Source organism: Suricata suricatta, chromosome 16 (assembly GCF_006229205.1).
Source record: "Suricata suricatta isolate VVHF042 chromosome 16, meerkat_22Aug2017_6uvM2_HiC, whole genome shotgun sequence".
NCBI lineage: Eukaryota > Metazoa > Chordata > Mammalia > Carnivora > Herpestidae > Suricata > Suricata suricatta.
The window spans coordinates 48170957-48196771 of record NC_043715.1 but is presented as its reverse complement, the minus strand read 5'-3'; the positions used below and the strand labels follow the sequence as shown (position 1 = coordinate 48196771).

The 25815-nt window shown below is 55.9% G+C and overlaps 2 protein-coding genes, 2 long non-coding RNA genes and 1 other non-coding gene across 6 annotated transcripts in view; 1 reads left to right on the top strand and 4 right to left on the bottom strand.

The window, feature by feature from the left end:
• The window catches only part of NECTIN2 (nectin cell adhesion molecule 2), a 160618-nt gene that overhangs the window by 128404 nt on the left and 6399 nt on the right, over nucleotides 1-25815 (bottom strand). The gene's annotated exons all lie outside the window — the stretch shown is intronic.
• Nucleotides 265-15685, bottom strand: CEACAM19 (carcinoembryonic antigen related cell adhesion molecule 19). The gene is made up of 9 exons (XM_029926051.1): nucleotides 15670-15685; nucleotides 14334-14516; nucleotides 12897-13265; nucleotides 5963-6113; nucleotides 3418-3501; nucleotides 2816-2862; nucleotides 1893-1992; nucleotides 1396-1408; nucleotides 265-1078 (listed from the first exon to the last, which is right to left on the bottom strand). The coding sequence occupies exons 1-9, from the start codon at nucleotides 15683-15685 to the stop codon at nucleotides 1025-1027; spliced, it is 1017 nt and encodes a 338-aa protein (XP_029781911.1). The 3' UTR covers nucleotides 265-1024.
• Nucleotides 13678-13850, top strand: LOC115281325. The gene has a single exon (XR_003904238.1).
• Nucleotides 16145-17324, bottom strand: LOC115281245. The gene is made up of 3 exons (XR_003904187.1): nucleotides 16881-17324; nucleotides 16423-16652; nucleotides 16145-16175 (listed from the first exon to the last, which is right to left on the bottom strand). It is a non-coding gene; the product is annotated as an uncharacterized LOC115281245 (long non-coding RNA).
• Nucleotides 18820-24887, bottom strand: LOC115281242. Of its 2 annotated transcripts, none has more exons than XR_003904181.1 (4): nucleotides 23079-24887; nucleotides 22320-22445; nucleotides 19871-19902; nucleotides 18820-19349 (listed from the first exon to the last, which is right to left on the bottom strand). It is a non-coding gene; the product is annotated as an uncharacterized LOC115281242 (long non-coding RNA). The 2 variants fall into 2 exon arrangements; XR_003904182.1 differs by having other exon boundaries at nucleotides 22320-22442; nucleotides 23079-24886.

The window sequence follows — 25815 nt, the reverse complement described above, 5'->3', positions numbered from 1 at the left end:
CGCCCCTCCCTCACTTGCACACGCATGCACACATGCTCTCTCTCTCCAAAAAAAGTAAACTCCCAAACCCTCAATACTCCCAGCCCTCCTTCTCTCTTTATGTCCCCAGTGCACTTATCACCATCAGCATAGCACGTGTGTTAGTCACTTGGACCGTGGACTCTCTCCACTGCCACAGCGCCCCTCTCAGAGGACAGAAGTGATGGTCTGTTTTGGTCCCTCCCAAAGCCGAAAGATCCAGAAATGTGCATAACAGGTGGCTTGTTTATTGCTGAACCGATGAATAAATTAAGGGGCTACAGACTGGGCCCACATCTGGGAGCCGGGTCGGGTGCGGGTAGAGGAGGCCTTGGTGAGAGTCAGGCTGGGAGCAGGGGGATGGGCAATGGGCAGAAAATGGCCACAGGTTCTGAAAGACTGAGTGCTGAGAGGGGCTGGGTCCCCTGCTGACTGAGCAGGAAAGGGGTCTCCCCGGTAACTGACCAGGCCTGCCGTCGGGGCCATAGCCTGTGAGGCCAGCCCTCCCTGCCATGTGCCTTATCCTTCGGGCCTGTGTGGTAGGGAAGGGGCTCCAAGGACAACGAGGGAGCAGGGGTGGGGCGGTGTGAGCTGACAGAAGCCGGGCCAAGTAGGCGCCTGTGAGGTCTGGCTACAGGCCTGGCTAGAGGCAGGCCGAGACCTCTCTCCCCACCCCCAAGGATCCAGTGGCAAGGGGGGACCAGGGGGGCAGGGGGGTGCAGGGGGTCGGCGAAGGGGACCTTGTGTTGGGAGAAAGAAAGAGCCTGCCTTTCGCGGGCACGTGGCCCAGGCCGTGGAAGGACCAGAACTGAGGGGTGGCTTGTATACTCAGAGGGTCCAAGATCCGTCATGATCTCTTGCACCCGGCCCAGGACACGTGCCCAAGTCTTCGTGTGAGTCCACCTCGTTGGCCCATGGCCCCTGCGGGGTCTCCGGTATGGCTTTTCTGCGTGCGCCAGGCCCCAGGGGAGGGCTGAGGCTTTCGCCCTTCCTTTCTGGGGCCCCTTCAGGGCCTTGGCATGAGCTGGCAGTAAGGAGCAGGGTCGGGGTTCAGCAGGTCCTGGTGGGGGAGGGAGTAAAGGGGATTGTGGGTGCGGGGAGTCAGAGTCAGGGTCCGGTGGGGCCCTGACCTGCTGTGTGACCCTGGGCACTGCCCTTCCCTCTCTGGGCTTCATTTCCTCCTGGGCGAACTCACAGCCTTGGAAGCCTTCTAAGAAGGAGGAAAGTGCCTCCCCAGGAGGGGTGAGGCTGCACCGGGTCCTGTGCTTCCTGGGGAGGGAGCTAGGGACCCTGAGAGCAGGTGGTCGGCCGGTGAGGGTGGCCCCTCCCACCCGCCGTGTCACGCCCCCTCCCCTTCCCGCTTCCCCCACTCCTCACCTGGTAGTGGCCAAGGGGGGCGGGGGCAGGGGCTGCGAGGGAAGAGCATGGCTGAACCCGGCCCGTCGCACCCCGCCCTTCCGCCCTTCCAACCTTTGCGATGTGAGGACAGACCCGGTTTCCAAGTCCCCCCCGGATGGGGGGGGGCGGGGAAGCGCCCAGTGTTCTGACCATGACCCTTTAACGCCCGGCCTCCCGTCCTCGCCTGCCCTTCTGAGCCTCTTAGGTTTAGCTTTTGAAATTTCTCCTCTCATTCAACGACCTTTCCCTTACCATCAGCCCTTCCCACCGGGCAGTCACGAGACTATCTGCTCAGCGGAGAAACTACACCAAGTGGAAGAGAAAGCAGAGCCCCCCACCAGCCTCCGCACCGCAGAGATAAATGCTCCTTATGTTGCATCCTTTTTCCGGTCTCCTTCCAGAGAGAGTCGCGTTCCCACAGTGTGGGACAAGGTGACAAGTTCAGGGCGAAATCCCAGGGGAGGCCCCAGGTGGGCTTTGGGGGGATGGGGTGGGGGCTCACCACGGTGGTGTTCCTAGACCCCGTGTCACTGAGGGGGGACACCAGGAGGATCACTTCGTAGATGTTTTCGTCACCTGAAGCAGAGGACAAAGGAGGAACTGGCTGACAGGTGGTCACGGGCCATGCTGGCTGCTGTGGGCCTTGGGCGTTCCTTTATTCAGCTAACATTTGTGCAGAGCCCTCTTCTTGCCCAACCCTGTGCTGGGGACACAGCGGTGACTGAGGCAGCGCTGGCCCTGCCCTCGGGGACTCACAGTCTGGTCGGGGAGACATGTCTGTCTGTCCCCAAAGTGGGTAGGGCTGAGTAGGGGAGCCCAGGGCTCCTGGAGGTGGGCCAAGGAGGGCTTCCTGGAGGAGGGGACACCTGAGACTGAAAAGGGGAGAGAGAGCTACCCAAGAGCAGGAGTGAGGAGTGCGGAGGCCCCGCGGAGACAGCCTGCCGCGTCTGAAGAGCTGTGATGTGTTTGCTCTGTCTGGATTATATATACGTAGTGGGAGACGAAGCCAAGAGAGACGGTGGGGACAGCGTATGGGGGCCTTGGGAGCCATGTTATAAGGAGCCTGACTTTGTCCTGAGGACACTGGGGAGCCATAGAGGGCTTTTGAGCAGAGAGGAGTGACGGGGTGAGCGTGTTAGAAGCACCCAGGGATGGGGGGAGGCCAGCCTGGAGGCCCGGAGACCAGCAAGGGGCTGGGGGTGGGATCTGGGAGATGGGGAGTGTGGAGTGAGGGGGACAGGAGAACAGGAAAAACGGGCTTGGGGTGAGTGCCGACTGCGCGGAGTCTGTGGGCTGAGTCTGGAGAGTCCTGGAGAGGTCGGGGTGGGCAGGTGACTGGGGGGCCCCCAGCGGGGGAGGGCGGGGTGTGTGGCTGACCGGGAGAAGGACTCTGGCTTACCGGCATCGTGATCGGGGCGCACCTCTGGCTTCTCTGGGGGTGTCATCCTGGGGGCATGAGGAGGGAGCCCACATTAGGGCAGCAGGATGCTCAGGTGGGTGGAGGCTCAGAGGAAGCCCGTGAGAGAGAGAGAGAGAGAGGGAGAGAGAGAGGGTCCCTGCTTCAGAGTGAGCCAAGATAAGACCTGCCCCTCCCCCTCCTTCTCCCATAATCTCCAGCCACAGCGCCCTTCCTCAGTTTCCCAGCCACTACTGCGTGCCAACAGCCCGTGTCACTATTGATACAGACCATCCAAATCCAGGCGCCCCTGGATACCCTTCTTTCAAAGACACACTTGATGGTTCCCCGGCGGCTCTGTCAGTGAAGCGTCCGACTCTTGATTTCAGCTCAGGTAATGATCTCACAGGTCATGGGATCGAGCCCCGCGTCGGGCTCTGTGCTGACAGCACAGAGCCTGCTTGGGATTCTCTCTCTCCCCCCTTTTCTCTTTCTCTCTCAAAATAAATAAGTAAGCTTTAAAAAATTAAGAAATAAAAAAGTACACTGGACATCATTGCAGACAACTCCTCAACTCACGGAACAGGTATTTACAGAACACAGACCGTGGGTTGGGCGCCGTTGAAGCCACCGGGGACACAGCTGGGAACAAGACCGACAAGGAGCCCTGGCCTCCTGGAGCAGGCATTCTAGTAGGGAGAGAGAGAGAGAGAAGTCACATAAGTGACTGGCAGGATGTCAGGGAGTGAAAAGTGCCATGAAGGAAAAGCAAGGTGGAAAGGGGCTCAGGGTAGAGGGGTATGTGTGCAGTTTAAGCAGGATGGTCTGGGGATCCTCACTGGAAGTGACATTTGAGCAAAGCCAGATGCAGACAAGGGAATCAGCTATGCAGAATCCTGGGAAGAGAGTTCTAACAGCTTGTGCAAAGGCCCTGAGGCAGGAGCAGGAATGGCAAAGGACCCTCAGAGACACAAGTATGGCTGGCAGAGAGTATGAGGGGGAGGGACGAGGGAGAGGTCAGAGCGGGACAGCGGGTCAGGCTAGGTCTTGTGTCCACGGGGAGGACTTTGGCCTTGACTCTGAGGGACCCAAACTGACTGATTTTCCCAGGATCGTTCTGGATGCTGAGCGGGGAACAGACGGGGGTGGGGGTGGTGCAGGAGTGGAAGCATGAGACAGTCAGAAGCTACCGTGCTCTAACGAAACTCGACTTCAGTAGAAAGTGAGGAAAATGAAAGCCGAACAATAGTTTAAATCTGCAGCTCAATGGGGCACCTCGGTGGCACAGTGGGCTAAGCTCTTGATCTCGGCTCAGGGCATGGTCTCATGGTTTATGAGTTCGAGCCCCGCATCGGGCTCTGTGCTGACAGCAAGGACCCTGCTTGGGGTCCCCTCTCTCTCTGCCCCTCTTCCTCTCGTGCACGTCTGCTCTCTCAAAATAAATAAATAACTTTATTAAAAAGAGATGGAAGGCGCCTGGGGGGCTCAGTCGGTTAAGCGTCCGGCTTTGACTCAGGTCACGATCTCATGGTTTGTGGGTTCGATCCCCGTGTTGGGCTCTGTGCTGACAGCTAGCTCGGACCCTGGAGCCTGCTTCGGATTCTGTATCTCCCTCTCTCTCTGACCCTCCCCTGCTTATGCTGTCTCTCTCTGTCTCTCAAAAATAAGTAAAAGACATAAAAAAAAAGAGACGGGACCACCGATTGATCTGTGAGCTGGACACGGGCACACAGCCCTGTCCTGGGAATGTGGATTCTGCCTGCCTTTTCTGCTCCCAGAGGCTGCTCCAAGGACATGGCCTTGAGATGGCCTTTGGTGCAAGGACACCACGGTGGACGTGACCGAGCCCAGTTAAGGCCTCCTTGTTAGCTGCCACCCCAGACAAGCCTTGTATCCAAGTTTCCGTTGCTTTGTGAACCTGCTGCCAGCAACCTGGAGGGGCTCACGCCTGGGAAGCCCCCAGGAGCGTCAGGGACACGCATCACCTCTCTTAGCTCCGGCTGTGGGCGAAGGAGGCCTGGCTTAGGTACCTTCCCTACTGGCCACAGCCATGGCAGACATGACTAATGGATCACAGCATCCCTTCCCCCTGAACGCAGACACGGCCTCCAGCTCCATTTCCACCGTGCTCTCCAGGGCACACAGCAGGCCCTCCGCAGGCGTGTGCTGACTGATGCACGGAGCACAGCTGAGCGGGGAGGTGACAGTGGTTCGCCAACCCTCAGACTGGAGCGAGTCGGGAGAAAGAAGGATGAAGACCCAGAGACCGGTGCCGAAGGGAGAGTGGGAGGAGATCAAGTTGCTGCCTTCATTTTCTGGGGATTAGAGAGGGCAGAAAAGTCACGTCTACAAGCGAGGTCAGGACACAGAGTTCTCAAGAGGCTGACTTCATGAGAAAGGAATTTGTCATGAATTTTCCCTGGGAAAATGGGAGGGAGCCACCATCGATGCCTTTGTCTGCCCACCAGGTACTCTGTTTCTTTGGGAATAGAGTCTGTTTTTTTTTTTTTTTTTTGGTGGGGGGAACCCCTCCCCACTCTGAACACACCTGGTCATGTGGACCTGGGGTCTCTCTCTGGCTCCAGAGCTGGACAAATAGCCCAAGTTTGGCCAAACAGGGTATTTTAGCGCCTGGCCACAGTGGTGGGTCTGCGTGAGGACATGTGATTTTAGTTAAGCCAGTGAGAAGCAGCCCTGAGGCTTTTGTTGGAAGTGCCAGGAACAAGGTGTGGTCTTCTCTCTGCGGTGTTCCTCTCCCCTGGCCCCTAGCTTTTGGGATGTAAGCCCGGAGCCGCTGGGAGCTCCCTTGTCACACCACCCAAGGGGAGCACCTGCCTGGGAATGAAGCTGAGAGGGTAAGAGGAGTCTCTTGACGACACCGGGTCCCTGGATCCAGCCATACCTGAAGCTGATGTAGGAAAAACAAACTTTCTAATTTTTCGTAAGCCCATTCAAAGGCAGGGTTTCTGTCCTTGAGGTGCAGCTATCTCTCTAGTACAGGATGGAAAGAGCCTCTTCACCTCAGGAGGTCTGAGATTTGATGAGTGTGGATGTGAGTCAGATGACGTGACTCGCGGAAGAATTAGCCAGTGGGACCCGAGAGGTGGGGAAGAAGATGGAGGGAAGGAGGGCGGCCTGGGGTCCCTGTACCTGTGGCTCTGGCCCCTCCAGCTTCTTGTTAACAGGAGGTGGGCCACGCTCCCGACGAAGAGAGATCCGGCAGCAAGGGATCCAATAATGACGGCAGCCAAGATGCCAGCGCTCATGGGCAGGTATGTAACGGGCAGCTCCTCATGCTTCTCTGAGGGGCATGCGAGACAGCAAGGGCCTGTGAGAGGTCCTGGGGGTCTCCCTCCCCTCACCCCTGGGAGCACTGATGTGCAATTTCCTTTTCCCAGCCCAGAGCTCTCTCCCGCTTTTCAGTGTTAAGCGTCCAAGTTTCTGGTTGATTCTGCTGCACGTAAAACGGAGCCTCGCCAGATGGAGCCTCTCGGCTCCCCCCTCCTCGAGATCTCTGCTTCCCTGAGATTTCCGACTGTCCTCGGCACATTAGGAACCCACCTCCTGACACACGCCCCCCCACCAACTTACACCCCCCCGACCTGCTTTCTCCTGGCTCCGCGGGTGATCCCTCCATCCTTCTAGTGAAAGGATGAGGTTCTGGGCTGTTTTGTGGGGGACATCGGGTCTCGACTCACAGAGTTCTCGAATACTACCTGCTAGGTTTGCGACGAAGCCTCCCTGACTTCTGACCCCCAACATGAGGACCGCCAGGCTTTATTTAATACCAGGCTGAGCACCTGCTATGTCCCAGCCCCTCTTGGCCTCTAAGCTCATAGACTCTGAGGTCAGAATGCTGGGGGTCAAATCTCTGGGTGGATACTCAACCTTTAGTGCCTCTCCCAATCTGTGAAATGGGGATAAGAACAATATGTACCTTGTAGGGTTGTTGTGAAGATTGAATGAGTTTACACACACACACACACACACACACACACGCATGCACAGCTCTTTCAATTATCCAACAAAGTAGGTTCTGTGCCATTTTAAAGATGAGGAAACTGAGGCACAGAGAGGTGAACTAACCTGCCCGATGGCCTACAGTAGGTGCAGTGCTGGGGTCACACCTGGGCCACCTGAGCTCCTGATGACCACTCCGTGTGGCTTCCAAAAAGGCATCTATGTACCAGGAGCCTTGAAGGGAGGGGATTAACTGTTTCAGACTCTGCGTGAGTGGAGTGAAGACTTACTTTCAAACAGACTAGGGTGTCGTTGTATACGTTTGCGTGACTAAATCCCTCAATCCTTGCTGATTTTCATCCATTTCCCTGAAAGTTAATCTGTTTGAAGTGTCCAAAACCCATTTTCAAATTTAATGTTCTCAACAGGAGAAAGAAAAATAGCTCCTGTCTGGGCTTATGTGGTTGATGCCCCCACAGCCCAGGGAGGTGGCTGAGTCAAGCCCATTTTGCAGATGGACACACCAAGGCCCAGAGGGATTGCATTTGGGCAGAGGAGAGAAGACAGTCCGTCTTCCAGATGCTGTGTTAGCGACTTTTGCACCCTCTACCTTTTTTTTTTAATCTTTTTTTTTTTCCAAGTAGCCTTGCACCCAACATAAAGCTTGACCTCGCAACTGTGACATCAGGAGTCTCATGCTCTATGGATTGAGCCAGCAGGCTCCTTGCCCAGCGCAGGGCCTGAGGCCAGGCTCGAATCCATGACTCTGGGATCCTAACGTGAGCTGAAATCAAGAGTCAGACGCTCCACCTACCAACCGAGCCACCCGGGCGCCCCTCCCTATGTATCCCTGATTAGACACAAACACATCTGAAAAAAGTGCTTTGAGAGCCCACTAGAAAAGTGGACAACAGCCAGACCGTAAATAAAAATAGAATTTTGACCCACAGCCTGCAGTGAGCTGCCTAGAGCACCGACCTGTGATCCACAGCCCAGGAGGCCAGGCTGCTTTGGGTCAGACTTGCAGGAAACCGGGCTCCTGTCTCCAATCCAGGACCACAAACAGTCACTTCTGTAAGAATTGGCCTTAACTGGCCAGGACTTGATTACCAACCAACAGCTTCCTGGCTTCTAACTTCGGGCCAATCAGAAAAAGCCAAACAGGCAGCCCAACCAATCACCTTCTAGGTCCCCAGGCAACAGGCTCCAATCAGGGCCCGGCTGAAGCCTTGTCCTGTTTCCACTAGGAAGCGTGCCCACCCCGCCTGCCTGTCTTGGCGTCGCTGGCCAAATGCAACTAAAGGATGCATTTGACTAAAGGTAAATCCTGCTGGTAAGTCTTAAACCCATGACACCGTCCAGTTAGCCCTCGATGGTGGTGGTTCATGATGAAGGCGGAATCGAGTCATAAGAGCATGGGCTCCTTAGCTGGGTGACCTGGGAGAAGTTACTTAAACGCTCTGTGCCTCAGTTTCTCCATCTGTGTCACGGGGATCATCGTGCCGTGGCAGGGAGGACGCGGAGGATAAATGTGCGTGAAACACCCTGCACGTCCTCAGTAAAGGGGAGCTGGGCTCTGCAGTGAACTGCGTTGGGTGTCAGAGGGCCCCGAAGGCCTTGAGGAACCCGTGCGGGGTCACCTGAAGGGCCCAAGCCCCCACGACTAGGTTTACGGGAGAACGGACACTGGCTGTAAACGGCGGACATCTCCCCTCTGGCTTTTGAGCCTGGTTTGGACAGCTTCCCAGCTGTGGGACCTCGAACAACTGACTTCATCCCTCTGCGCCTCTGTTCCCTCGTCTGTGCCCTGGGGGCGGCTATAGGACCTCAGTGTCCTGGGCCTTTCCTGTGTTTTCAGGCTGTCCCGAGCTGCGAATTCTCCACCTCCAGAGTTCTGCGAGGGACTCCCTTTTTCAGCTTCTCTTTCTCTTGGGCACCGTCACGTGACCCAGGCTCCCAGCTCAGGGACGTGCCCACCAACATATAAGTGCCACAAACACCGTCTGTTCCTTTTGTAAACGCGGTGCCTGGCGCACAGGAGGTGCCCAGTAGATGTTTGTTGAACGCATGAATGAATGCATGCATGAATGAAAGGATGCAGCTTCTCAGTGCCCCCCTGGGCCCAGGGCTGACACTGTGGGGCCATACCGGCTCTGGCCGGAGAGTTCTGCCAGTACTTTACTCCTGGTTTCCATTCTCGGCCTCCTGGGGGTTCTGCAAGCCTTTAGTAAGCCCCTTTCTGTACATGCCCACTGGGGCTGGTTTCTCTTCAGCCACTAACAATACACCAAATTCCTTCATGATTAAGAGAGAGAGAGCGTGGGAATGACCCGGGACCCAGGAAGAGCTCGCTGCCATGTCCGCCCCACCCCCAGCAGCTCTAGTGTAAATGCCCTGGCTGCTCCTTGCCACAGGCCCTTTGCACAGACCATACCCATCCTGAATGAAGACACGCCCAACCCCTGCCTCATTACCTCCGTCTTGTCTTTGCTTTCCCTTTCTCCAAACCGCTCTACTTCCTGTTCCCGGTGCTCAGCCCTCTGGCATTGCCCACAAGTCATTTCCCAGGAGGGAGTGGATTCTTCCGGGCCTGAGAAAGAACCAGGTAGCAGACGGCCAGGGACATGGACTCAGTTGGGGCCTCGGTTTCCTGCCCTTCCCAGTCGCCTCTCTGTAAAATGAGGGTCATCCCAGATCTTGTGGGCATGGAATGAAGGGAGGTCAGCAAAGCGCTTGGCTTAGAGGTGCCCGGCATCCAGCACGTGCTCATGGATGGGAGGTGGAGCTACAGACATTCACGAGATGCCTACTGTGTGCTAAGCACTGCTCTGCCCCAGGGGATTAATGGTGAGCAGAACAAGAGACACATACTGTGAGCGTCATGAGCAGAGCGGGCGCTGAGGCCCCGCGCATCTGTCCGGTGCGGATTCCCGGGGCCTCTCCCAGCCCCTTGGGCAGCGGTAGACCCTTTCCTCAGGGCGGGGGGACCACAGGCCATGCTGGGGTCAGCCAGATTCTGTCTCAGTCTCTCCGTCTCTCTCGCTCTCTCTCTTTTTCAAAATGTTTATTTTTGAGAGAGAGAGCGAGAGAGAGAGAGAGAGGCAGAGTGTGGGCAGGAGGAGGGGAGAGAGAGATGAAGGCAGAATCTGAAGCAGGCTCCAGGCTCTGAGCTGTCAGCACAGAGCCTGACACGGGGCTCGAACTCACGAACCGTGAGATCATGACCTGAGCTGACGTCGGGCACTTACTCAACTGAACCCCCCTGGTGCCCCCGGCTCTCTTTCTTTCTATCTCTACATTTTGGAAGAGATTCAGAATATGCCACGAAGCCGGGGCTGACACCCGGTGTGAGGGGGGGCAGGAATCCCCAGCCATGAAGTGGAGAATGGAGCCCATGAGCCCAGCCGGGGCCAGAGGTGGCGCCCCGGGAGGAGAAGGCAGTACTTACCTTCCTGACAACTTCTATTTCCCATCAGCTCTGCGAGGGGGCTCCCCACCCATTCATTTGTTCAACAGTGTGTCTGGCCCTGTTCTAGGCTCTGAGGAGACAGCTGTGAACCCAGGCCTCCCGGAGCTGACCTTCCAGGGGCTTCCTCCGGGCTTCTACAAGGCCCTCGACACTGTGAGTCATTTGCAGAGAGCTTCTGCCCTTAACACCCAATCCTTGGCTTGAAAACACCCCCAACGCTGACCTAGAATGCCCCTCCTGCTCTCCCACCTCTGTCATGCTGGTCTCCTGACAGCTCAGTTCAGGAGCCCCACAGCTTCTTGCCACAGGCCCTTTGCACAGACCAAACCCTCTGCCTGAAAACCTCCCAAAGCTCCTTTTCTTTCTACTTAGAATTGCCAGTCATGATTCAAGGGCTGTTGAAGGACCCCCTCTCCAGGGCAACCTCCCTGCCACCGCTGCTTACAATTTCATCATCCCTGTCTGTGCCTTTCCTCTGTGGTCCCTCTGTGGTTCCTAATGATCTATTTTGTGCATGTGTGTGTAGTTGTTAATATCTGTCTCTCCCGCTGGGCTGTGAGCCCCGGGAGGGCAGGGCCAGGGCTGCCTCAGTCTCCACTGTGTCCCAGCACTGAGCAGGGCAGTCCAGACGCCGAGGTGGGCTTGGGGAAGAGGCTCTTGGGGAAGTTTTGCTGACGGAGCCGTTCAGCATCTGCAGAGGCAGCTCTGTGTCTGACTCAGGCGGCCCTGCGTTCGCATCCCAGCCCTGAGGCTGATATGGGACATGCCTTAAACCACCGAGTTTCAGCTTCCTTCTGAATAAAACGGAGGTTAACCATGGGTGGGTTAACGTGTAGCAGATCCCTCTTCTGTTTAATATCCTCTAGTGGCTTGTTTCGTTCTCCCCATGGCCAACAAGCCTGGCCCCGGGGTCCTCTCGGGCCTCGACTCCAAACACCCAGCTTGCTCACTGCCGTATGACCACGGCACCCTTCTGTCTATATGCTTTGAGCACATATATGCCTCAGGGCCTTTGCACTTGCTGCTCCCTCTTCTGTCCCTCAGAAATCTGCAGGGCTCCTTTCCTTCCTTCTGCTCAAATGTCACATCTCCAGCAAGCCTACTTGATGACCTCCTATCTCACATCACATCATCCTGTTTAATCTTTTTTTTTTTTTTTTTACTGGGCAAATCATAACCTCTCTATGCCTCAGTTTACTCATCTTAAAATGAGTCTGATGGTATTTCCCACTCACAGGCCTGCAGTGAGGATTAAGTGAGCTATACATAAAGCAAGCATGGAATAAGCACCAGCTAATGTTAGCTCTATTATTGTTAACATCTCTGAAATACGATCTTAATTATTTCCAGGCTCATGATCAGCATCCCACATATGAATGAAGATAAGGAGGTTTTATTTCTCTTTCTTTTCTCTGAGAGGAAGTGGGCAAGCTCCCAGGCCCTGGCATCAAGGGATCAAGTCCCAGCTCTACCATGCTGTGTGCCTCAGTTTCTCCATCTGTAAAGTGGAGATAGTAATGGTGTCTGCCTCATGGAGTTTTTGGTTTTGACAGTTTTCATTCATTTACTCATTCAACAAACACTAACTGGGAACCATTGTGTCCCCCCCCACCCCACTGTGGTAGATGTTGGACCATAAAAGGACCAGTACTTTCTCGCTCTCTCACTTTGAAGAATAACTATCCTCGTGAGACACGTTTGGATTGGGATAAATCAGGGGGCGTTATGAAAATCAGGGAAGTAATGGCGTGATCAGAGCCTCTGGGGACACAGATCGTTGAGATGTTATTCTCCCGCCCCCGCTCTATTGAGATAAAATTAGTATAGAACATTTCAAAGGGATTTTAAATTAAATTAAATTTTAAAGCTTATTTATTTATATTTAAGTAATCTCTACACCCAACGTGGAGCTCAAACTCACAACCCAAGAGTTACATGCTCTTCCAACTGAGCCCGCCAGGGGGCCCCCTCATCCTTTTTTTTTTTTCTTTTTTTTTTTTTTTAAAGATACTAATGAGTTAATATAGAGCAGTGGTTCTCAACCGGGAGTGACATTGGCGATGTCTGGAGACAACTCTGGTTGTCACAACTGGAGGAACCCTCCTGACATCTAGGGAGTAGAGACCAGGGAAGCCTCTGAATATCCTATAGTGTGCAGAGCAGCCCTCTCCTACAATGAATTCGCTGGACTAAAATGTTAGCAGTGCCCAGACAGAGAGGCCATGCTCTAGAATGTGTCCGAGTGACAGGTGCCCATCACATGCTCGCTGTTGCCCTTGTCCCCCTCTCTCTCTAGCACTTTGCCCCAAGTGGATTCCTCGATAAATGCTTGACTTACAACCACAAAGACGGAGAAGTGTAGTGTAACCTTTAGGACCATGTACACCGTAGGAGCTCAATAAATATCCCATTAATGAATGTGTGGGAGCAGTCAATGAGACGGTGCATTCCCCAGGATCTGGCACAAGGTAGGCATCCAATAGATATTTTGTCAGTGAGGGTTAAGTGATTGCTTCAGAGCCTGGCACACGTAGGTGCTCAATGGGTGCGTGTTGAATGGATGAAGGAGGTGGTGTTTGCACACAGATCCTGGCCGCCATAGCTGTCAGGGCGCATTAGCCTGCCCACTTCCTCCCTCGGCGGGGCAACACTCACCGTCCACCTGGACCTTGGTCTTGGCCCTCATGGTCCAGGCAGGATTGATGGTGACAGCCACCTGGTAGGTGCCGCTGTCGGTGGGCTGGACGCGATGCAGCAGCATGGAGCCGCTGGGGAAGCCGACGATGTCGCGCTGCCCCATGGCACTGCCGTCCCTCTGGGGACGCTGAAGGTCCAGGATGTAGGTGAATAACATGGTGCCACCATAGGCCTCCTCCCCTAGGTACCAGTTGAGGTCCTGAAAGGTGTCCGGGATGCCCTGGACAGACAGGAGAAGGTCCTGGTTCTTTTGAGGATGCTCTGGAATCTTCTGGATGCAGAGGGCGGCCCAGGAGCCTTGGGGGACCCAGAGGGCCAGGATCGAGGCTGTGGGGAGTTACAGGGGTGGCCTGACATCAGAGGTGTTGGGCAGGGACCATAGCATTTTCTCCCTGTGTGTCCTCATCTGGGGACAAGGACTCTGCTGGTCAGTGGAAACAGGGCTGGGATTGATTGGTGATGTCTGCCCTGGGGTCAGGAGTCAGGGAATCCAGATAGATTTCTCATCCCATTGGTCCAGCATATTTTTCTGCCCTGAGATGCTGTGTGGTCTGCTTCTCAACTCATGGGCTCTCTCAATTGATTGATTGATTGATTCATTCATTCATTCACCAATACTTACAGACAACATATTATTTATGTCACAGAACAAATGATAGGATATGTCTAAAATTGTCTAGATTTCTAGGCACTGGGGATACAGCGGGGAAACAAATACAAATAAATTCCTGCCCCCATGATGGTCCAGGGAAAGGATCCTATGCTCCTGAACCTGCGGGTTGTGGGTGCAGCCTTGGACCAGGCAGCCCAACCCTGACCTAAGTACATTTTCTCCTGGGGTTTGAGTTTGCAATCACAGGTGTGAACATTTTAGCCGCAGTTTAACCATCACCTGTGATACTGCAAATAGGACAAAAACACACACACAGTCGCCTCTCCAAAACCCCAAATTCCTGTCCTCACGGTCCTGACATTCTAGAAAATTCCACAGATACAATTAGGAATTGAGTGTGATTCTACAGCTCACCATCCTCCCTGCCCTCTCCCCATCTTATTCTTAATAATTTTGCCTTCCCTGACCATCAATCTTTCCCAACTTTAAAAAAAAAATTTTTTTTTAATATTTTATTTATTTTTGAGACAGAGAGAGACAGAGCATGAGCAAGGAGGGGCAGAGAGAGAGGGAGACACAGAACCGGAAGCAGGCTCCAGGCTCTGAGCTAGCGGTCAGCACAGAGCCTACACGGGACTCAAACCCACCAACCGTGAGATCATGACCTGAGCCGAAGTCGGAGGCTTAAGCGACTGAGCCCCCCAGGCGCCCGTCCCTCCATCTAAAAGGGACCTTGCTGTCCTGCTGTCCCCCTTCAGCCCTGGGCGGTGTTTCCTCCTTACCTGAGAGCAGCAGGCCCTTTGAGAAGTGGGGCTGGGCTCCCTCGGGACTCACCACCTTGGTGTCCTGTGAGATGCCAGGGGGCCCCTGCGGGCGCTGGGTGGGCTGGCTGAAGTGGGCTGACTCAGTGGGGGTCCTGGGGGTGCCTCCCAGACTGGCCGAGGCTGGCCGAGCCCCAGCACCCCCTTTCCACAGGCCCCAGAGGCTTCACCTGTGCTCTCTGGGATGGGTGCCGACACTGGTTGAACCAGTTTTCCAGGGTGACTGGGGCGCTTCCTGGGGTTTCCCAGAACCCCTCCCTGAATCCCGACTTCAACCTCCCTCTTCTCCCAACCCAGTGTCAGGAGCAACAGCGGTAATCGTGACAGGAATCACGACAGTCTCTGATTGAGCCGTCTCCCTGGGGCCAGGCAGGTCCCTGCATGTTAAAATTTTTTTATAATGTTTTTAATTTATTTTTGAGAGACAGAGAGACAGAGCGTGAGCAGGGGAGGGTCAGAGAGAGAGGGAGACACAGAATCGGAAGCAGGCTCCAGGCTCCGAGCTAGCTGTCAGCACAGAGCCCGACACGGAGCTCGAACCCACGAACTGTGAGATCATGACCTGAGCTGAAGCCGGGCGCCCAACCGACTGAGCCACCCAGGTGCCCCTTCAGGTCCCTGCATGGATCCCCGACGTAACCACTTCATCCCACATCCCCCATGCATGACTGTGCCCATTTCACAGATGAGGAAACCGAGGCTCAAGGAAGGAGGCAAGTCAACCAGTAGGTGGAGATGGGACTTGACCTATGGCTGGCTTACTCTAAATAAAGCTTTTAGCTTAGTTTTTCAAAAGCATCATGCATGCATGCATGCATTCATTCATTCATTCCAACACACAGTCCTCATGCCCAGCCCCGTGCTGGTGGTGCTGAGGACGCAGTGATGACTGAGACCACGTTTGCCTTCACCGTTCTGTGACCGTCCACAGGCAATGATGATCCAGAGTGATCAGCTAGGGGACGGAGGAGCCCAGGGGGCTGGGAGAGCCCCCAAAGATGCCTCATCAGCCTGAGGGGCAGGGAGGGCTTCCTGGAGGAGGAGACATCTGAACGGGTCTCTGTTCTCTCCTGAACAGAGACCTAGAAGTGGAGCAGCAATGAGACAGAGGTGCGGTGGGGTGGGGGGAGGTGTCCCACGCATTGTAAACAGCACGTGAAAGGGCGTGGAGGCTGAAAATTCTGGCTGAGTAGGGTTCAAGTCCGAGGGGGTGAGGCTGGAGAAGGAGGGATCAATTGGAAGCCTGAGCTCTGTTAGAACAGCGTCTAGGTGATGGGGGTCCAGGGTGTGCTGATACGGTAGCCAGTAGCCATATTTGGCAATTGAAATCTACCTTTAAAATTCAGTGCCTTAAAACTTAGTTTCTCCGGGGTGCCTGAGTGGCTCCGTAGGTTAAGCATCTGACTCTCCGGTTTTGGCTCAGGTCATGGTCTCCTGGTTGGTGGGTTCGAGCCCGGCATCGAGCTCTGCACTGACAGTGTGGAGCCTGCTTGGGATCCGCCCCCCCCCCCCCCCCACACTCTTTGTCTCTCAAAAAACGTAGGAAGTTAGTTTCTCAAACTGGCCACTTTCAGATGCTCAGTTGTCCCACGTGACCGGTGGCTGTTTGAGCCTGCAGATACAGAACATTTCCATCACCATCACAGAAATTTCTTTTTAAAAGTTTTTTCTTAATGTTTGTTTTTTGAGGGTGGGGAGGGGCAAAGCGAGAGGGAGACACAGAATCCGAAGCAGCTCCAGGCTCTGAGCTGTCAGCACAGAACCCTACGCGGGGCTCGAACCCATGAACCGTGAGACCGTGACCTGAGCGGAAGTGGCAGAAGTGGATGCTCAACGGACTGAGCCACCCAGGCGCCCCCAGACCTTCTTTTCTTTCATTCCCCTTCCCTCCCTTTCCCTTCCCTTCCTTCTACCAGGACACAAGGAGACCTCGAACCCATTAAGCAGTCACTCCCCATCACCCCCTCCCCCCCGGGCCCTGGCAACCCCTCCCCTCTCTCCTGTCGTAAGGATTTGCCCGTTCTGGACAGTTCCATAGACGGAATCCTACACTGCGGCCTTCTGCGGCGGACTTCTTCCACTCTTGTGGGGCTCCTGCCGGTTGTAGCGCCAGCGCCGCCCCCCTGCATCGCCGAGCCGTGCTCTGCCACCGTGCCCGTGCCCCGGGGAGCGAACAGGCATTTTGTCGCCCCCCTGCCACGGCCTGTGGGGAGTCTGGCCCTCCGCCCGTTGTGAACGCTGGTGAGCGGGTGTTTGTTCCGCGACCTCCTTTCCGTTTTCCTGGAAGCGGAATTGTGGGGTCACCTCGTTTTCCGCCCAGATTTCGGGGAACGCAGGCCGGCTGCCCTGGAGGTTTCCTGCGGGGGAGCGGGGGGGGCAGCCTTGGAGCGCCCCTTCCTCCCGTGGGCGCGGGGACAGGGGTGGGGGGGTGGGCGGGGTTGAGGCTGCTTTCGCCTCTCCATCAGCCCCTCCCCCCTGCTTCCAACACGGCGATCGTGGTTTGCTCACGCTCGTGTGACAGGTGTGCACCTCCCGAACCCAAACCCCGGGCCGCTCTCCACGCCCGCACTCGTGAATCCGCGGGTCCGGAATTCCGTCTCCAAAACAAGGGGTCACCTCCGTCTGGCTGCGCAGTCTCGGGAGGACGGGCTGTCAGTCTCGATGGCGACAGCAGGGGGCGCTGACTCTTTCCGTAGCAACTCCACGTCCGGGAGTATGTCCCACCCTCGCGTGTGCGTGTGCAAGGCGGCTCACTTCAACGCCGCGATGGGAGAAGGGCGGGAACATGCAAACGTCCATCCAGTAGGGGCTTGGTTGAAAAAGTCCCGGATGTCCCCCTGGGGAGTGCTTACTATGTGGCTGTACAAGGACTGGAAGCACTCGCTGTGGTTGGTGAGTTCGAGCCCCATGTCGGGCTCTGTGCTGACAGCTCAGAGCCTGGAGCCTGCTCCTCGGATTCTGTCTCCCTCCCTCTCTTCCCCTCCACCGCTGGCGTTCTGTCTCTCAAAAATAAACATTAAAAAAATAAATAAAGGCACTCACAGAATTTCCAGAAATCTTAATAATAAAAGTATGGTACAGAATGGTGTGCTGAGACATTACCCAGTATGGAAAAAGGGATATATATTTGTTCTGTGTCCATTTAAAAAGCTTTTTTTATGTTTATTTTTTTGTAAATGGTTATTTATTTTTGATTCGGGGGGTCCCATCAATCCCAGCACACTGGCCGCAGATGATCTCCCGGGACCTGCATCTTGGCAGAAGGTGCCTGGAACTCACATCCTCCAAGTTCATGTCCACCAGTTGTTCCTGCTCCTCGGACGACCCTGAGCAGCTGAGTTCCAGCCTCAGGTTCTCTGATGGATTGAGGGTCGGCAAGCTATTTCTTGTAACCACAGGGATTTCACTGATACAGATTTAGAAGTTCAAGGCCAGAGGTCAAATTCCTACAAAAATTCTCTGGCAGCTAGAACAGTCTGTGTGGCCCCAGGAGGCAGGAAAGGGGTAACGTTGTCCAAAAAAAGATTTGGCCCTTTGCCCCTGGCTCTGGGCGGTAGCCGTGAAGATCTTGGGAGTATCTTGGCTGAAAGCCCTTTTAGTTTGCCTGGGGCTTTGGGCTGCACCAGACAGTCTATGCTAACAGTGTGATTTACAGTGGGACCTTAAGATGGGGCGTCTCAGCGGGGCCTTAAACTTCTGCTCAGATCATGATCTCAAGGTTCATGAGTTCAAGGCCCACATCGGGCTCCGTGATGACAAGGTGGAGCCTGCATGGACTCTCTCCCTCTCTCTCTGCCCCTCCCCCACTTGCAGTCTCTCTCAAAATAAATAAACTTAAAAAAATAATGTAGGGGGAAGGGAAGCAAAAATAATATTAAAACAGGGAGGGAGACAAACCCTGTGCAATCCGGAGAACAAACTGTGGGTCACTGGCGGGGTGTTGGGGGGATGGGCTAACTGGGTGAGGGGCATTACGGAGGGCACCTGCTGGGATAGGCACTGGTCCAGGTGAGTGGTGAGTCACTAAATTCTGTTCCCAAAGTCACGATTACCCTTTATGTTAACTTACTTGGATATATATTTAAAGAAATAATAATAAATAATTAAAAATAAGAATACAGGGGCGCCTGGGTGGCTCAGTCAGTTAAGCCTCCGACTTTGGCTCAGGTCAGATCTCATGTTCGTGGGTTCGAGCCCCGCGTCAGGCTCTGTGCTGACAGCTAGCTCAGAGCCTGGAGCCTGCTTCTGGTTCTCTCCTTCTCTCTCTGCCCCTGCCCCTCTCATGCTCTCTTCTCTCTGTATCAAAAATAAATAAAACATTAAAAAAAAATAAGAATACAGCGGGGCCTTGGGCTACAGAGGTGGAGACTCCAGTCAGCTCCACGGGTGGTCGGCCGCCCTCCCGTGACGGGCCCCTGGCAGAAACAATGCAACCAAACTCCGCATGTCCAAACTCGGGTGTCCCTCCCTGGGTGGCAGGACCCTGTTGTGTTGTCACACGCCGTCATCGCTGGGAGAAACCGGTGCTGCTCGTGCGAGAGGACTGGCAGCCGCCTCGGGGTCTGGGGTCTGTTCGGGCCGGTGCCCGCGGGGCGTGGGTGACCTGACTCGCACACTCCTGCCTTCAGGACCCGAACCCGTGAGCGTCACCGTTTCTGGGAGTCTGTGAGTCCTTCCAGTTGAATGCCTGAACCGGAGAGAGGCGGCGGGGACGCCGGGACCAGTCACGGCACAGCGGGGCAGAGGGGACATTCTCAGGCCCCTGGCATGAGGAAGGTGGCCCGTCCTTCGGAGGGAGCCTTCCTCCACTGGGGCAGCGCCGGGCGGCGAGGCCCCGGTCCTCCCCACCCCAGTCTCTCTCTCCAGCAGTCCGATGACGATGACAACACTGTCACCTCGCGGTCACCTCGAGCTCTCTGGGGGCGGGTCCTGGGAAGAGCTGCTGTTAGCGTCCACCACCACGGTGTAGGCGATCATCTGGAAAGCGGAGAGTCAAACGTTAGCCTCGGGGCCCTTGCAGACAAAACGTCCCTGCTGAGCCCGGGGTGCAACTTGCACAGAGCCAGGGGGTGGCCGGCCTGTCCCCGCCCCTCCCTGGGGGCCAGGGCCGCGCATCCTCCCTTGATCTCAGCCCAAAGGCCAACAAGCATTGAAGGGACATGGTGAGCGGGCAGGGAAGGGGCGCCTGTGGAAATGCAGATCCTCAGCACAGACCCCCCAGACCGGACTCTCAGGGGGCGACGGGCCGGGAGCGGACACGCTTAGCATACCGCTCAGCGGCGTCTGGCCGGCAGGAAAGGTTGGGAACCACTGCTCGAGGCCTCTGGGCGAACAGTCCAGGACTGGCTCCCCCACCACCGTGCTGGCTCTTGGGGAAGCGCTGCAGGTGCCCAGGACATCTGCCCCCACCTTGGGCGAGCCCGCGCGGTTGGTCTGCGGGTCACGCAGAAGCCCCTGCAACCCCCCATCCCGCACCCTTCCCTCCGCACCTCACTCACCCCATTCGCAGGGGTGCTGTTTTGGCACTGACCTGGGGAGAGAGGAGGAGAGGCTGTCAGGGAAGGACGACTGTGCTGGATGGCCTGGGGCCAGGACACACGTGGGGGCAGCACCCCGAGTCCTCAGGCCCAGCTCTGCTACTGACAAGGGGCGGCCACTCGCCACGGTGGTTTGTACGTTTGTAAAACAGGCCTGGGGTTTATGCCTCCCCCTGTTATTCATTCCGTTATTGAGTATAAATGAATATTTCTTTATTGAAATATTTTTTCTTTAATGTCTATTTTTGAGAGCGAGAGAGACAGAGTGTAAGCAGGGGAGGGGCAGAGAGAGAGGGGGAGACACACTCGGAAGCAGGCTCCAGGCTCTAAGCTGTCAGCACAGAGCCCAACGTGGGGCTCGAACCCATGAGCTGTGAGATCATGACCTGAGCCGAAGTCTGATGCCCAACGGAGCCACCTAGGTGCCCCTAAGTGCATATTCACTGAGCACGGGCTCTGGAACCTGATAGACGGTTCCAAATCCTGGCTCTGTGCTTTAGGAGCTGTGTGGCCTTGGGCGACTGACTACCCTCTCTGTGCCTCAAGTTTCCTCAACCGCCAAACGGGTTTATTCAGCAAATAAGAAACATCCACTTGGGGGTGTTCGGGTAGCTCAGTTGGCTGAGTGTCTGGCTCTTGAGTTTGGCTCAGGTCGTGATCTCACGGCTCGTGGGTTCAAGACCTGCATCGGCCGTGAGGAGCCTGCTTGGGATTCTCTCTCTCTTTCTCTCTCTGCCCCTCCTCCACTTGCGCACGCACTCTATCTCTCTCTCAAAAATAAATACTCATTAAAAAGAAAAGAAATGTGACTTTAGGTCAGGTGCATTCAAGGCTCTGCAGATACAGCCGTGAACAAAGAGACAAAAATTGCTCCCCGCATGGAGCTTATAGTAATCAGAGAAACAGTAGTGACAGCAATAATGGGCATAGCTTGGGGCGCCGGGGGGCTCAGTCGGGGAAGCATCCGACGTCGGCTCAGGTCGTGACCTTACAGTTTGTGAGTCTGAGCCCCGCATCAGGCTCTGTGCAGACAGCTCGCAGCCTGGAGCCTGTTTCGGATTCTGTGTCTCTTTCTCTCTCTGTCCCTCCCCCACTAGTAATCTGTCCCTCTCTAGCTCTCAAAAATAAATAAATGTAAAAAAAATTAAAACAATAATGATCATAGCTCATACACACCCCATGTGTGGCTTACCATGTGCTAAATGCTGTGCTAGGTGTGCTACCTGCGTAAGCAGGCACACTTACTCCCATTTCACAGATGAGGAGACTGAGGCAAAGAGAGTAGGTCATTTGCCCATGATGACACAATTAGTAAAGAAGTTAGAATGAGGGCCCCAACCAGGCAGTCTGGTCTGTCTCTAGAGAGGCCACACTTGGCCCACACTTCCTCCTGTGGCCCCAGAGTGCCCGGCCCAGCAGCAGGTGGTGCCGGGGACAGAGCCGTGACCTTGTGAATGACAGTTCTGGCTCTGCCCTCCTAGGGATCACAGGTCACTGGAGAGACCGTGTCCCAGAGAGGGGCAAGAGCTAGGGTGGGGGAGTCAAGCACAGGTGGTTGGCTTATTCTGGGAGATCAGGGAGGGCTTCCCGGAGGAGGAGGAGCCGGTTTTGTTGAGTGGTCGAGGGGATAAGATTTGTAGCCAGAAGAACTGCTTTCTACTCTTCTGACTTTCCAGCTGAGTGCATCTGTCCAAGCAAACATTTCCTCATCTGTAAAATGGGGCTCACGGCAGAAGGCCCACTGTAGGGTCGGAGCAAGCCTTTTTAAGAGGTTGCATAGCACGTGACGGCCAGGTAGGAACAGCTCTGCAAAATGTCGCTCTTACATAGGTCTCCTCGCGAAGCCAAAGGACGTCACCAGAAGGGGCCGTGGGGAGGGTGCTCCAAGCAGAGAACAGCCTGCATGAAGCCCTCCAGTTAAGAGCATCAGGCCCTGGGGGGGCTGCCTGGGTGGCTCAGTCAGTTCAGTGCCCGACTTAGCTCAGGTCATGATCTCACGGTTCGTGAGTTCGAGCCCTGTGTCGGGCTCTGTGCTGACAGCTCAGAGCCTGGAGCCTGCTTTGGATTCTGTGTCTCCCTCTCTCTCTGCCCCTTCCCTGCTCGCACTCTCTCAAAAATGAACATTAAGAAAAAAGAGCTTCGGGCCTTTGGAGCATCAGGCATCCTTTGTGGTGTCTGTGCTGCCCGGCTCCCTGAACATTTGTACCAGGAATCAGTGATGCAAGGAGCCAGATTCCCCGAACCTGGCGTCCCCGTGTGTAAAAGGGGGGAGCCCCAAGGCACCCCGAGGCACCGAGGATTCAGTGGGAGGCAGCCACTGCGGGGCTTAGCACAAATCTGAGGAGGCGCCCAGCCACGGCAGCCGCTGGGACACTGAGGGGCAGAGATGCGCCAAAGAGGAGGGACTCACGGGAGCGTCTGAACCAGAAGTAAATCAGCACTGCCACGACTGCTATGGCCACGAATCCTGCTATCACGATGATGGTGGTGATGGTGGTGGACATGCCTCCCCGTGGCTCTTCCCTCGGAGAGTCTGCTGGAAGAGAAGCAGGAGCCGGGGTTGGGTTCCCAGACCCCAGGGGTCTTCGCCTGCCCCCAAACCCTTACTCCCTACCCTTCAGGAAGCTGCCGCTCCACCTCCCTTGGTCTATCCGGTTCAGGGGGACTTGACCCCACCCTGTGGTTCTGAGCAGGAGACTCTGACCCAGGCCAGGCTGAGCAGAGCATTCCATTCTCCGTGGCTGTTGTGAGGGATTCTGGATTCCCGGGCAGGGGAGGGGCTGTGACCCGGGCTGCCTCAATGGGACTTGGGCTAGAGCTATTTAGACTTGGGCTTCTGTCAACTGCAGTTGACAGAGTGCTGCCTAATACGCTTGGGAAGGCCTGTCCGGGTCCCTGGGGACAAGCCTCAGGTGACCGCCCCAGCCTGGGTTTGTGGAGCAGGTGTGGCCAGGAGGCTGGACCACGAGGTCCAGATGGTGCGTGAACAGAGTGGGAGGCGGACCCCGCTGGTCCTCCCGGGAGGGGGCGCGGGGTAGGATGGGAATCGGGGAGCGTTCTTGTGGCCGAAGGCTCCCTAACCAGGGACTGCCTCCGCACACCTCCCGCGGGAAGGATCTGTCCCCTTCGGTCCCTCTGTTCTCTCCACCCGGGGCGGGGGGCTCCTCACCTCTGACCAGGACGGGCAGTTCTGCCTGGCCAGTCCCTAGGGCGTTGGTGGCACGGCAGATGAAAGTGGCGTTGATTGACGCGTCCACGGTGTGGATCAGGAGGCGTGAGCCCTGGGGCTCAGCAGAGGGTGGCAGGGGACCCCGGGTCCTGGGAGACAGACGGTGAGGAGGCGGCAGCTGTGAGCTGACTGTATGAGGCTCACGCCGCCGTCTCTGAGCTAAGCCGAGAGAAGCCCCGAAACCCCCCGCGTCTTCCTCTCGTGCCCCCACCCAGCCTGTCAGCAGGGGCCGTCCGCCCCTCCTTCGAAACTTCTCCAGACTCTGAGCACTCCGCCGTCCGCCCCGGGCACCCCTGGAGCTGATCCCCCTGCTCCTGGCCCGCTCCTGCTGCCTTCTCACAGGGCTCCCGCCTCTGCCGCAGTGGCCGGGGACATCCCGTTAGAACGAAGTCGTTGGTCACCCCGCACTGCTGAGAGCCCTCCTGGGGCTCCCACGTCACTCAGCGTAGACCCCAAGTGCGTGCCAGGCCACAGGCCCCGGGAGCTGGCTGCAGGTACCACTGCCCACACCGTTACTCCCCCCTTGGCTCTGAATCCACGGGATCCTACTCATCTTTGAACACTCCAGTTAGCCGCCACCTCAGGGGCTTTGCATGTGCTGTTCCCTCTGTCGGAAATGCTGTTCCCTTGGCCGGGAATGCTCTTCCCCTGGGTCCCCGCACAGCTCAACCTCACTTCCTTCAGGCCTCTCTGCTCAGACGTCGCCTCAGTGACACCTTCGTCGGCCACCCTGTTTGAACTGCCACCCCCCCCTTCCCGGCTTTACCTCTTCCACAGCACTAATCCTTGGCCACACACTCTGCTTTACTGCGTTACTTTGTTTCAATCGTTTCCCTCCCCGGAAGGGCCATGAGGGGAAGGAATTTGGTCTGTTTTATTTGCCGAGGTGTGTTGGCCCATGGGATCCAGCACACAGGGAACAGTCAAAACACTTGGCATCATGGAATGGGGAGATGTCAGCGCGGAGTTTTGGGCATTTTGCAGAGCTGGGACGGACACCCGGCCGTGTGGCTGCCGCGCCTCAATCGCGGCCGGGGTTTGAGGGAGGGCAGTAAGGTGTCTACCACCACCGTCGGAAAAGCTTTGACCCGGCTTCCTTTGACTGGCGGTAGAGACTGGACTGTGGCTGTCCATAGGCCCGGACAGGCGGGGACGGTTCCGGCCGCTGCATCTGCCTGGTTGCAAACAGGCTGATGGACGGAAACACGATAGAGCAAGTCCCGCAACATGTCGGCGGGAAAATTCACGTGGTGGGTTTTTGAGAGTTCGCTGGAAAATTCTCAACATCTTTTCTGTATGTCTAAACCTTCCCCTGAGGAATGTTGGGGGGAGATGGGGGTGTGGGTCGATGTGCTGGGACCCCGGAAGGCGTCCGTGTGATAGGAGAAGTTTCATAATCGTGCACGTTCTTTGTGCAGAAGCAGAGAGAACAGGAGCCGGGAAGGATATGTACCAGAGGGGCCGGGTGGGCAGTTCTGGAGGCGCCTGCGCACACTTGACCACAGGTGCCGTTTCCTTCGGGCTCATGACTGGACGGTCTCAAGTTTCTCTAATGGTCATAAGTTACTTTGTCGTAAGAACGAAAGCCCAGTACAAATTGTGTGAGACAACTGGTCCCTTTGCCTTGTTCTTTCCCCACTCTTCACCCTGGCCTTGGCATGAACTTGAGGAAATCTGATTGCTCTGCAATGGGGACCGCACCCGCTCCATCAGAAGTGACTGAGCAGGGGCGCCTGGGGGGCTCAGTCGGTTAAGCCTCCCACTTCGGCTCAGGTCAGATCTCACGTTCGTGGGTTCGAGCCCCACGTCAGGCTCTGTGCTGACAGCTAGCTCAGAGCCTGGAGCCTGCTTCCGGTTCTGTGTCTCCTTCTCTCTCTGACCCGCCCCCTCTCATGCTCTGTCTCTCTCTGTATCAAAAATAAATAAAACATTAAAAAAAATTAGAAAAAAAAAAGAAGTGACTGAGCAGATCACAGGAGGTGCCGGGTGGCGGTGGGGAGATGGCACAGCCTGGGGGTTAAGAGGGTGGGTTTGGAGCCACTTCTGCCCCCTTGTGGCTCTGGGACTCCCTCAAAGGACCGCACCTACTGGGGCCCAACTTACCTTTTTAAAAAATTTTAAACAATGTTTATTATTTTTGAGAGAGACACACACACAGTATGAGTAGGGGAGGGTCACAGGGAGAGGGAGATAGAATCTGAAGCAGGCTCCAGGCTCTGAGCTGTCTGCACAGAGCCCGACGCGGGGCTCGAACTCGTGAACCCGTGAGATCGTGACATGAATGGAAGTCGATGCCTAACCGACTGAGCCCCCCAGGCGCTCCGGCACCCAACTTATGTTTAACCCTGGGTAACAGCGGTTCCTATGCCCAGAGTCTGGGTGTCACACGGGGTCAGGTGACTACCAGCTGACAGCAGACAACAGAAAAGAGCAGGTGTTACCGATGAACCTGAACTAACCCCCCTCATAAACTGTACATCCCAGACAGAAATTTTACTGGGGCCTAAAGTCAACTTCTTTCTTTTTACTTTCTTGCACTCTCCTCCTCCCTCAGACCCAGGATCCAGGCCCCCAGCCCCTCTGCCCTCAGACCCAGGGGTCCAGGCCCCCAGCCCCTCTGCCCTCAGACCCAGGGGTCCAGGCCCCCAGCCCCTCCCCCCTCAGACCCAGGGGTCCA